Source organism: Peromyscus californicus, unplaced genomic scaffold (genome assembly GCF_007827085.1).
Source record: "Peromyscus californicus insignis strain IS unplaced genomic scaffold, ASM782708v3 Scaffold_13__1_contigs__length_99412109, whole genome shotgun sequence".
Lineage (NCBI taxonomy): Eukaryota > Metazoa > Chordata > Mammalia > Rodentia > Cricetidae > Peromyscus > Peromyscus californicus.
In genome coordinates this window covers 75,099,755-75,113,229 of record NW_026294424.1, presented here as the reverse complement: position 1 = coordinate 75,113,229, position 13,475 = coordinate 75,099,755, and the positions used below count along the sequence as shown (strand labels likewise).

At 36.0% G+C, this 13,475-nt stretch overlaps 1 protein-coding gene across 1 annotated transcript in view; it reads right to left on the bottom strand.

Moving 5' to 3' along the window:
- Nucleotides 1-582: 582 nt before the first annotated feature.
- Adgrl3 (adhesion G protein-coupled receptor L3) overlaps nucleotides 583-13,475 on the bottom strand; it is a 754,357-nt gene continuing 741,464 nt past the window's right edge. The window contains exon 27 of the mRNA XM_052735282.1: nucleotides 583-3,631. Within this exon, the coding sequence (XP_052591242.1) occupies nucleotides 3,555-3,631 (77 nt within the window). The 3' untranslated portion in view covers nucleotides 583-3,554. The remainder of the gene's footprint in view (nucleotides 3,632-13,475) is intronic.

The window sequence follows — 13,475 nt, the reverse complement described above, 5'->3', positions numbered from 1 at the left end:
TTATAAGGAGGAAATTTCTTACATTAAATATATGTTGTGGGCCTTCAGCGATGGCTCAAAGGGTAAAATCCTATTGTATAAACACATGAACCTAAGTTCATATCTTCAATACACATGTAAAAGTTAGGCATGGTAATATGTTTGCATTACTCAGCACTGGGGGTGGGGCATGAAGGTAAATCTGGAGAGTTCAAAGGTGAGTCTGTCTAGTCCAAGTTTACCTGAGATCTCAGTAGATGAGTTGTGAAGTTATAGGGGTAAATATCCAATGTAGACCGCTGGACTCCACATGCGTACACATAGGTGATGGTACACACATACCTATTCACATACATGCATACACCACACATACACACACACACACACACACACACACACACACACACACACACACATACACGTATGTACATACAATACATGTGTGCTGACTGGTGGGCACAGTGCTAGAATGGTTATCTTTACATAAAGGACTTGAAATTACTTAGGCTGGATATGTATCACAGTGGTTAGAACACTGATCTGGCATGTATGAGATCCTGAATTTGATTCCCCAAACTGAAAAAAATTACTTTGGTGTCTTAATTATTATTCAAGGTAACCTTTTATTTTTAACTACTTCAAACTTTATCCTGATTAAGTACAATATTTACAAATAAGCTATGCCATGAAAACATCTCCAGCTTTTGGACTTTAGCCAAGTACACTTCCTGTAAACATCCAATAATGAAGTCTCTAATTAAGTAGGTAATAAGTCCATCTACCTTAATTCTTGAACAGAATCCACACATTATATTAAACAGATCTTTTCAGTAACATGGGTGTTGTAAAGCTATGGCAGAAATTTTAATATCAAGAAAATATTAGACATCATATCCCATAAGTAATCACCATAACTATAATACAAACTTCAAGTGCACTAATAAGTCTTTATCATAAACAATTATGCTGTTTGGATTAATTTCCAATTAAATTCCAAGAGCAAATATATAATGTGAAATTGAGTTGAAAAAATAATAACTATGGACTGATCTTTACATGAGTATTCATAATTATGGTCCATGCTCGTGGCTACAAAGAATGTATTTGAAAGTAGAATATTTCCTGATTATAGTCACATCCATTATAATTTCACCTGTAAAATAGGTTTTTTCATGATTCATGACAAGATATTTTAAAATTCTTTATGCAAAAGTAAACAGTAATAGAAAGAAAGCAAAAAGGAATTGCTCAACCAACTATATAGAATAATTATAAAGCCATAATAAGTAAGACAGTACAGGACTTTAATAAACAGCCATTTTAAAGGTGAGCAAAGTGATACTTAAAACAGAAAATCCAAAAGCATATTCCTACGTGTGGACATATGACAGAGGTAGCTATTTCTCATAATATTTCTCATAAGGAAAGAAAAATGTTTAAAATGTCATTCTTTATGAAAAAAAAAGAGATAAAACTGAATTTTTTTTCACACTCTGTACAAGTAGTCTCTGCTGCAAAGTGAAAGACAAAGATCAGTGACAAAGGCTACAGAACCCGAGTCAAAACACAGACACAGTTATGTGCAATACATGAAACTAGAAGGGGAACTAAGAGCAGGGAAGAAGGGTCTGAAGGGGCAGAAGGGAGACAGCAGTGGCAGGAAAGACAGGTACTGTCTGTCTTGTCTCGCGTAAAAAGTGCACAAAAACGCTATCATGAAATCCATTATTTGGTGTATAACTAACTACCATGAAAAGAAATGAAGTGAAAAATGTGATAAAATGTTTGTAATGTTGTATATTTTAATATTTTGAAATATTTGGATATTTGAAGATATTTGTAACACACATAGTCAACTAAGTACTACCATGTTATTTTTAATTTTTCCGTAGATTAATAAAAGTGTTTAAAACATGTTTTAAATGGTCAAATGTTACAAAAAGAATCTTCACAGAACAAAACAGTTATATGAGTAGTAAAACTTTGGAAACCTAGAAGTGAAAAACATTTCCACAGCAAAGCCCATTTTATGCACATTTAGTAGCAAAATTATGATGAGTAATCCTTCCAACAGGAAGAACTAGACAAAAATCCAGGGTTTGTAAGAGAACCAGAATTTATTTCTTTGGGGGTTATTTTTTAAGGAAAAGGATATACTAAAAAAAAAATCAGTAACAAATTAGGTGAAATACTCAATATTTATTTATAGTAAAAACAAAAATCACAATAAATGAGAAGTTCTAAAAAGCTGAAAATTAACCTAAGCACAAAAGATAAACAGGTTTTAAATTTGCCTTTTGACCATAACATCTAAAACACTATTTCTCTAAATATTTCTCCCTGTAAATTTCTTAATGTTTTCTATATAACAACTGTGGTGATTTTTGACAAATAGATAGGAATATAATTCAATTTTTCAACATGATTGAAATTGGCTTTCATTATTGGTAAATCAGAAAAGTGTCAGCTCTGTGATTTGTCAATAGTAATGTCATGTAGTTTTTTTATAAACATTTTCCATCTAAGTTGGGAAGCATTAAAATATTTCATAAATGTGCTGCTAAATTTGAGAACACCAAAATTTTCCTTCGCAGGGAAAATAGTCAAGAATGATGAGCTTATTACTTAGATTCTTACTGATGCCACATTCATTGTGAACTGTGCCTTATGTTACATTGATCAATTTTAGTGTTTGAAATTATATTACAAATATATATATATATATATATATATATATACATATATACACATGTATATTCAGTATAAGCGGAGAGTAAGAGGAAAACAGACATCAGATATGCTGAAATGTATCCCCACATTTCAAAATACATGAAACAGGAGACTCAAACATACTCCTATGATTATTTCAATAATATTTATGGGTTTATAGTAGGCAACACATAGAAGTTCTGATCCTCTTGAGTAAGACACTTTTAATATTTATATTTGTGTCTGTGAGTTATTGAGTATGTAAATGACCAGAGAGAGCTGTGTTCTCATTAAGCATGAAGAAGAATTCAATCCAATCGAAGTCTGGGGCGTGTGGACATCAAGTCCCACCCCTAGCTGAGGAGTTATTGGCACTTGAAAGCTACTGGGATCAGAGGGTTAGCTTTTTCTTAAGAGAGTCACCACCAGTAAATCCAGCAAGCCCCAAGAAGACCACATATCCAAGAGTATATGGGCAGCACAAATTGGACTTGATGGGGAGAGAGAGAGAGAGAGAGAGAGAGAGAGAGAGAGAGAGAGAGAGAGCGCAAAATTGGATGGGTAGGAAAGGAGAGTTGTTTTGAAAATTGGATGGGTAGGAAAGGAGAGTGGTTTTGGGAGGTGTTGGGTCAGTGATGAATATGATCAAAATACACTGTACAAAATTCTCAGAGAACTTGTAAAAATTATTTAAAAATCAGTAATTAAAAGAAGAACTGAAACCTCTGGTTACAACTATGAACTTTAATTGGAAATTTTTCAGTGTACATGTTTCTACATTCAAATATTTAGATCATGATTTCTTCATCACATAGGCATATTTTTGCTGCCAGGTACCATAGGATAATGTGGGTGGTGGGTCAGCCTCAGGTCCATAGGTTCTGTGTTCTGGTGCTGGAAGGGTCTGCACAGTGCACGGTAGGAGGGCTTCTGGAAGGCATCCCTGAACCAAAATAAGTCAGGTGAGCATTTTAAAATACAGAAAGTATATTCACCAATTTTCTGTAAGTTAAATAAAACAGCAATTAGATGAAAATGACAGTTTTAGCCTGTATAAGTATAAATTCAGGTCCTAAAAAAATGAAGCTATAAGTTAGAAACAGTAACCAGGGCCCAAATAAGGATTTCATATGAATTAGTGTCCAAATTACCACTAGGCATTCTAAAATATACCCAATTTGACAATTAAAACACTACAAAATTAAGATCAATAGGACGTTGCTGCCAGCATAACTGAAACTTGTACTTTTTTTTCTATTTATTCTTTTTGGGGGCCTGCCCATCCAGCTCCCAAATAAATACTTATTCTTATTATAAATCCCCAGCTTTAGCTTGGCTTGTTTCTAGGCAGCTTTTCTTAAATTATTCTGTCTATCTTTTGCCTCTGGGCTTTTATCTTTTTCTAGTCTATATACCTTCTTTACTTCTTACTCTGTGGCTTGCTGTGTAGCTGGGTTGCTAGCCCCTGATGTCCTCCTCTCCTCCTTTTCTCACTCCCTGATCTTCTCTTGCCAGATTTCTCCTCCTATTTATTCTCTCTGCCTGTCAGTCCCACCTATCCTACCTCCTGCCTAGCTATTGGCCATTCAGCTCTTTATTAGACCAATCAGATATTTTGGACAGACAAAGTAACAGAGCTTCACAGAGATAAACAAATGCAACGTGAAAGAATGCAACACATCTTTGCACCATTCAATAAATGTTGCACAGCATAAACAAACGTAAGACATCTTTAACTAATATTCTACAACAGAAAAAAATTAGAATGAGAAGGATCATAAGAATAGAAATAAGAGAAACAGCAAGAGGATTAGAAGGAAGAGGAAGAAGAGACATAGGAAGTCTAGCATGGTACCAGGTATTCTGAAATGGGAGATTACTGGAACATATAGAACCAAACATTCAGGCTCAAACTAGGAATATAGTAAGACCTCATTCCAATTTTAAAAGGAAAACAAAATAGCATCATTCAAATGTGTGAGAAAGAGAAATACAGAAATTCATATGATGCAAGTACATTCACTTTTGAAAATAGTTTAGATTCAGTCGTATTGAAATTAATTTAATCTTACATAGCAAAAAGTTAATAAACTTAAATATTCTTGCTAACATATACAAAGGATGCATAGAGGAAGATAGATAACACTGATGTCCCAGTTCCAAACTGGAGATTATCCCAATGGTTCATTGTTCAAATTATAACATTCTGGTTGACGAAAGAGATCCTCTAAAACAATAAAGATTAAGTATAGACACTTCTATCATTTGCTTTCTCGAACATATAATTTAGACAGAAGAAAGAAAGAAAGAAAAAAGAAGAAAGAAAGAGGAAAAAGGAAAGAAAAGAAGGAAGAAAGAAAGAAAAGAAAGAAAGAGGAAAAGGAAGGAAGGAAGAAAGGAAGAAATCCAAGAATTACTCAAAATTAGGCATAAAATACTTTTTTTTCATAAAATAATTTTAAGGGATGAGAAAGCCACAAAAGGGATTAATGTTGCAAGGAAGGATAAAAGCAGGAAGGACACAATGGGCTTATGAGTCACTAGAAATTTCTGATCCTTAACTTCTTAAAATGTGGGCTTGTTTTATGATAATTATTTAAATGATACATTTTAGAGATTTTTGTGAAGTGTGATAGATTTTATGTTAAATATATATAAATAATATGTAAAGGTCAATAGTTAGGAAAAGTCTCTCAGCTAGGAATACATGCAATTAAGAATTTAGTGAATAAGAGAATAACAATGGTACCCAACTGTTATTTACAGCCCTCTAAAGAAGTGATTTAAATGATGGATAGTTGTTATGAACAGAAAACAGACTGGGTTGAGGGTCATGAAGAAATCAGTAAGTGTAAGTGCTGAATGTTATCCTTAAATGTTTTCTTTTGGCTTTTTTCCTCCCCTATGGTTTCAATTTTACATAGGCTGGTCTTGAATGTGTGAACTAAATTTATGCCCCTGCCTCAGCCTCCCAAGTTCTGGCACTATGTAGTTTCAATAACTGAAGATTGTTTCCTAAAAGAATAATTCTAATATTTCTTAATATTATTAATTACCAAATATAAGAGCAATCTTTGATAAAATATTTTTATGTGCTATACTGGCTGGTTTTGTGTGTCAACTTGACACAAGCTAGAGTCATCAGAGAGGAAGGAGCCTCAGTTGGGGAAATGCCTCCATGAGACCCAGCTGTTAGGCATTTTTGTCAATTAGTGATCACTGGGGGAGGATCCAGCCAATGGTTGGTGGTGCTATCCCTCAGCTGATGGTCCTGGATTCTGTAAGAAAGCAGGCTGAGCAAGCCAGGGCAAAGTAAGTCAATAAGTAGCACCCTTCCATGACCTCTGCATCAGCTCCTGCCTCCAGGATCTTGCCCTGTTTGAGTTCCTATCCTGACTTTCTTTAGTAACTGTGGTGGTTTGAAAGAAAATGGCCCCCAAAGGGAGTGGCACTATTAGGAGGTGTGGCCTTGTTGGAGGAGGTGTGTCATGGTGGGGGCCAGCTTTGAGGTCTCTTTTCTCAAGGTTCACTCAGTGTGACAGTCAGTCAGTCAACTTCCTGTTGACTCTGAGTCAAGATGTAGGACTTTTCAGCTCTAGCACCACATCTACCTGCATGCCGATATGCTCCCCATCCTGATGACAATGGGCTGAATCTCTGAAACTGTTAAGAGAGCTACCTCAATTAAATGTTTTTATTTGAGTTGCTGTAGTCATGGTGTGTCTTTTTTTTTTTTTTTTTTTTTTTGGTTTTTCGAGACAGGGTTTCTCTGTGTAGCTTTGCGCCTTTCCTGGGACTCACTTGGTAGCCCAGGCTGGCCTCGAACTCACAGAGATCCACCTGGCTCTGCCTCCTGAGTGCTGGGATTAAAGGCGTGCGCCACCACCGCCTGGCTATGGTGTCTCTTGATAGCAATAAAAACCTAAGACAGAAGTTGGTACCAGAGATTGGGATATTGCTGTGATAGGCCTGACCATGTTTTTGTTTAGAGGAATTTGGACTTTGGTACCTTGGGTTATGAAAGCAGTGGACTGCTTTAAGTACTGCTTAATGGGCCATTCTAGTAGAAGCATGGAAGACGGTGGTACTAAGATTTATTTGAACTGTGGGCTCGCTCAAGAGGTTTCAGAGAAGAATTTTAGTATGTTGCCGGGAGATTGTTCTTGTGATATTTTGGTGAATAAAGTGGGTGCATGTTTTCCTTGTTCAAAGAGTCTGCCTGAGGCTAAAGTGAAGGGTTGCAGACTAAATTTTTTGGCAGAAGAAATCTCTGAAACAGCCTAGTATAGACTCTGTCATGTGGATATTAGTGGTAACTCTAATGAAGATTTATAATGAAGAGGAGCAAGCTGTACAGGGTAAATTACAACACATTGATTTTGAGGAGAAAAAGAGCACCAGGAAGTGGAATCGAGCTAAATCCTGTGTTCAAGGAGATAAATGGTTTGAGAAAGTGAATATAGGGAGTAGTGACCTCAGGGCAAGATTCCACCTAGCTAAATTTCAAACTTGTGAAAAGGAACTAAAGAATAGTTTAGAGCTGGGTGTGGTGGTGCATACCTTAATCCCAGCACTGTGAAGGCAGAGGCTGGCTTATCTGTGAGTCTGAGGCCAGCCTGGTCTAAAAAGCAAGTTTAAGGAAAGCCAAGCTTAGGCAGTGAATGAAAACAGAAAACTGGTGTAGATGAAATTAAACAAGAGGGCCATGTTCCAGTCTCAGTAAACAGCAGACTTGGCTTCTTCAGCCATGTGGTGTGGCTTTAGAGTTAAGGACAGAAGAAATGGGTTATAGAATTTACCTTCACACCTAAAGAAATGTGTGTCAGGGATGTCCCTGAATGGAAACCTAGTAGAGAGGCCATAGGGTGAAGCTGTGAAACTGAAGCATGAAATCATGGATTGTCTTGAAGAACCCAAGATGTTAGAGATGCCAGAGTCTGAGTCATGGGATACCTGCAGAGGACAGCTGCTCACAGGGAGTGGAACTAGCCCAAGAGAAAGAAGTGTGTTGCAGTAAACAAATCTGAATGGCATTGGAGATCTGAAGATCATTTTAACATCAGACTCAGAGATGCAGAGTTTGGAGTTTGCCTAGCTGGTTTTCGGTCTTGCTGTGGGCCAGTATTTACTTGCTGTGCTCCCTTCCCTGTGTTTTGAAATGGTAATGTACATCCTGTGACATTATATGATAGAAGTTTGTGATCTGCTTTTTGATTTTGATTTTTATAGGTGATTACAGTTAAGAGATTGGTGTGCATCTCAGAAGAAACTTTGGACATTGAAATAAGTTTGAGACTGTTATAGACTATGGGGACTTTTGAAGTTGCATTGAATGCATTTTTTTTTTGTATTATGATTTGGATATAAGCTGTTGGGGGCCATGGAGTGGAAAGGTGGTTTAAAAGAAAATGGCCCCCAAAGGGAGAGGCACTATTAAGAGGTGTAGCTTTGTTGGAAGAAGTGTGTCACTATGGGTGTGGGCTTTGAGATCCAAGCATCACTCAGTATGACAGTCAGTCAATTTCCTGTTGACTCTGAGTGAAGATGTAGGACTCTCAGTTTTAGTACTACATCTGCCTGCATATTGCCATGCTCCCCATCCTGATGATAATGGACTGAATCTCTGAAACTGTAAGAGAGCCATCTCAATTAAATATTTTTATTTATGAGTTGCTGTGGTCATGGGGCCTCTTCACAGCAATAAAAAAACACTAACTAAGACAGTGATGATCAGCAATGCTGAAGTGTAAGCCAAATAAACTCTTTCCTCCCCAACTTGCTTTTTGGTCATCGTGTTTAGTCACAGTAATAGAAACTTTAATTAAGACACACGCATTATATTTTAATTTATCTATCATCTACCTATGATCTATCTATTTACACCCTGTTTATTATCTATCTGTGTACATTACCGAATGTTTTAGTTCTCTTTTGAGATGAATCAGTTAGCAAGTAAACCCTAGATATTCATTGATGTGAATGACAAACTTGTACACACAACTGTTTTACGTAACCACTTTCTGTTGCCTGCACACATAACTGTATTATATAACCACTTTCTGTGCTCTGACCATTTTCACTTACAGTTAAGCTAGATGGAGGGGATCATCTGAAATCATTTTAAAATTTATCTCATTTTAATTAAAGCTCAGCCCTTAGCTGAAATGTCCTTCATGCTATAAAGTGACCTCCTGCCAAAAGCTGTCCATCCAGTTGAGAAGTAGGACATGTGACATGTCTTCCTTCTGAAGGTAATGCTCATATATGCTGGCATGAGTACCACCAATTCAATTCTATTAAAAGTAATGAAGTAGGAATGTCAGTATAATTATCTGCAAAAAGTCTGCTCAGGCTTTTCCACAGTTCACAGTAATAACTGATGTGGACTTATAAGCATTCTGTGCAGCAGAGCCTAACTGCGTAGTGTGTTTATATGGACATTAACTCATAGCTGGCATTTTTTCCGCAGAGATTTTAAAGTCCTAGTTAGAAGATGGTTCGGTCTTGAAATTCAGTTATAAACACATTAATTAGAGAATGACTAGTTTACAATGTTTAGACAAAACACTGTATATATTTTTCTTATATGTATGTAAACATATTTTAGCAGCAGTATGGCAGCACCAATCATGAAATTACAAATAGGCTGGCCAGTTCTTACTGGTTCTATTATCCTCAGTGCTCCAACTTCTTTGAATAGAATGAGAGAAAATTATATAACTTCTTAAACTCTTAAAAATAATCTTTGTTCATGTGTATGATATCTATGCCAGAAGAGAGGGAGAGAGACGGAGACAGAGAGAGAGAGCATATGTGTCATGATACATGTATTGGTGGGCAGAGAACCTTGAATGTCAACCCTGACTTTCACCTTGTTTGAAATAATGTCTTTTATTTGCTGCTCCAAACAGTAGACTAGCTGACCTGTGAGTTTCTAGGAATTGTCCTGTCCCTGACTCCCACTTCATCACAGGCACACTGGGATTAGAGATATACACTACCACAAATCAGCTTTACATGGGTTCTCTTCAGGCCTCGTAAATTAACCCTTAGTATCATTCTATTAATCTTACAAGAATATTAAGTGACATCAAAGCTGAACAATATCCAGCCTAGCACTGAGCATATAGTAAACCTATAATGGCTGTCATCGACAGAATTTTATTGCATCATACTGACTTAATTTTGCTACTTTTGCTTTACACATCAACTGGTGTTACAGAATCATACAGATGAAAAGCTGTAGCAGATGCCTGTGCTGCCTCTCACCTCATACTTTACATGCCTTGTTCTGTTCCCTTCCGCCTGCATGTTGGGTGACTCCAACTTTGGGTGACCTGCTTTGAAAGAATTGTATCCAGTTATGTGATTGGAACAGAACTATTCCATTTAGCTTTCAATGTGAGTGCCATCTTGCTAATGCACCTCTACTGTATTTTGGATTGCTTTCTTGCTCTGATAAAGTAAGCTGTCTAATTGTAAGTTTCTCTGTAGAGAGATCCAAGTGGTACAGAATTGAAAGCTGCCTATGGTCAACAGCCATGAAAGAAGGGAAGTCCCTAGAGAAACTGATGCCTCCTGCCCAAAAGTCATCAACAGCCAAATTTCATCAACAGTGACATGGGCAAACTTGGGAAGGAAGCCCAGCAGAAGCTCGCCAGGAGTGTAGTCTTGCAAAACACCTTGACATTTCCCAGAAGCAGAGTGCTCAGCCCACCTCACTAAAGTGAAAGGATTAATCATTCTGGCTCTAAGAAAGTAACTTTGAGGATATTTGATACGTAGCAATAAATACTAATATAAAGAGGATAAAAGACTTAAAATAGTTGCCGTGTATGTAAGTCTTTAAAGAGGAATTAGGGAACACCAGCTTTTAAGATCTTTATGAATGAACTCCAAAGATGATCTTTTTTTAGAAAAGATGATACTCCTTATTTTTTAAGTATAAAACTTTACTGTATTCTTTTAGAATTATTCTTCTCTGATTAAAATTAATATAAACAATAATTATCTTAGAAAGAGTCTTTGTGCCCAAATGATATATGTATTATATTAAAATACCTGCTTTTATAGTTTAAAAACACTTTAAATGAAATGTTTTATAGAGATTTACATATGATTTTTCTGGAGGGAAATATGGAATAAAAGCACAATAGGGTATTATGCAATAATCTCCGAAGTCAGAAATAAAGCTACTTATCATTGTAGTCTTAGGAATCAGCACAAAATCCCGGCATGCAGTACATGCCACAGATTTGTTTTTCTTTCTGAATGAAAACAAGTGGATTTTGAAAAGAAACTGTGTAAATAGAAGACAGATTTTTAGAGCCAAGCAGATTTTATTTTAAATTCAGCCTCTACCTACCACTGTGACCTCAAGGAAGCTACTTATTTTCTTGGAAAAATGAAAATTGCAGCTAAATTTTATTGAGTAGAAGGAAAAAATATGAAAAAACATGAAGTAAACACAGTACTTAGATACTCTAGCATTGTCTGGCAGGAATTTTAGGTAGCTTTAACTACAAAAAGCAAAGGAAGGCAGTTTGATTATTCATGATCAAAACTCCACTGGTAAATCCAAATGTAGTTTGGTAATTTGAAAGTGTCAAGTGTGGGATTTTCATTTGTCTAGAAAAATAAAGAATAACTTTGGATTATGGAATATTTACAAAAAATCCCAAAAGATTTAGAACATTTGTGACTTATATAAATTACTACATTAATAGTCATTAAACCCAGTTCACCAATTTGTTAATGTATGAAGAAAATGTGTCAATGCAAAGGATTACTATCCTGTTAGAAATATGTTTAAAAATACAAATATTAATTAATGGGAAGATATAATGATTGCCTCGTATAGACATGGGAATAGACAAATGATCTCCTCCTCCTTAAGTTGCATTCATAAAGGTGACATAAAAGAGACATACAGTTGTGTAATTGTTAAACTGCCAAGGCTAAAAAATATTGTAGTATCTAATGGTAGCCATGATATGGAAAACAATACCCTACAAACACTCATATAGTGCATTAAATCACATAAACTGTATTAGCTAAAAGGACATTTGACATTACTTAATTTAAGATGGTATGTATCTACCTTCTAGAGATTCTGATAGGCAACATATGGATCTTTTAAAATAATGCCATTTTAGAAAGATAAACTGGGATAAAACTTCATGATTTGCAACCAGAACAAAAATATATAGCAAAGTATCTCCATGGGATTCTACATTCAAGGAATTCTAAATATAAGTAGCTATCAACACCTATAGAATTTGTTGTGCATCATCTAGAGGAGGACTAAGGATGAAGCAAATAGAATCTGACATACCAAAAATTAGGAGAACTCAAAAATCATAACAGATTCTTAACAGAAATACCAGATGCTAAGAGTGAGGCCTGGTTTAAAAAAAAAAAAAAAAAAAAAAAAAACGAAACCACAGTAATGTGTTAAACAGCATCCAAAGTACTATAAAGCACGCATGAGTCTGGGGCTAGTAGTTTCTGACATATGGTTAAACTTTTCTACAATAAATAAAAAAATGCATACTCTTTTGATCTGATGATTTCACTTTTGCAAGTTTTTCTTCAGCTATACTAACATACATGCAAATTATATGTGTGAAAAGACGAGGAAAAAGGTAGAACTAGCTTAAGGAGTTTGAACCTAGCTGAAAATATGACAATTATAAAGAATGAAATGAATATTGATGTGCTTTGCATAGTAAAAGCTCTGTAGAATATTTAAAATGTAAAAATATCTTGTTTCAATAGAGTCTTTTGCCTCAGTGATATATTAAGCCTACACATAAATATTGGGTTCCGTGGAAAAAGTGCTATTTTATAAAGTAAGTAAGTGTCTCTGTACATGTGTGTTGCACACGCAAACAGGCATCTGTATAAATTGGCATGTCCTAGAAAGTTTGCAAAAGAGTATGTAACAGTTCAATGGCATTTCAAGTCTTATAAGCATGTTTGTGTGGTTTTGTGTCTATTAACTCATCCATTCATTCATTCTTTCATTTGAAGTTGACTCTGTCTACAATGTGCAGTGTATTATTACAGATATTGAGTTTGTACTGTCTTTGTGAAAACATAATCTTAGGAGGTAGATAATATATCTAGTATATATTTGCAGGATCAGGAAGAAAACAAGGAAGATGAGTGGAGATGGAGCTTGCTAGATTTTTTGATAGAATTCCCAAGAGGAACCAGGAGGCAGTGTCCTTCTAGTGAAGAGTGAAAGTAGGGTGTGCTTGGTCAGGAAGAGCTCTAAGGCACAGGGTCTAGCACTCAGAAGGTCTTTTACCAGGAATTCCCATGCTAAGAGAAAGAAGAGCTTAGAGGAGTGGGGGATGGGAGGATGAGGAGGGGTAGCATTTGGAGGAGAGGCTGGGTGCATTCCTGGAAGGCCTTACAAACCTAATGTTTTACACCTAGTATGGTATAATAGACAATCTAAATGCTTACTCTTCTGCAATACTGGCTTTGAAGCGTTTCTTTTGTACTTGTTTCATAGACAATTACTAAATGATTTGTGAAAGCTGGGTGTGATGGGCCATGCCTATAATCTTAGCCCTAAAGAGACAGATCTCTGAATTGGAGGCCATCTTGGGTTACAACAGGAGACTGTCTCCAAAAGCAAACCAAATACAAAGACTAGTACAGTTGTCTTTCTACAGAGGAATGCTCATACCAGCCATCTGCCTCAAATGACACCTGAACTGAGATTTACATCTCTCCTGGCATTTGTCACTAAGATGGCATGGTCCCATAAATTCATT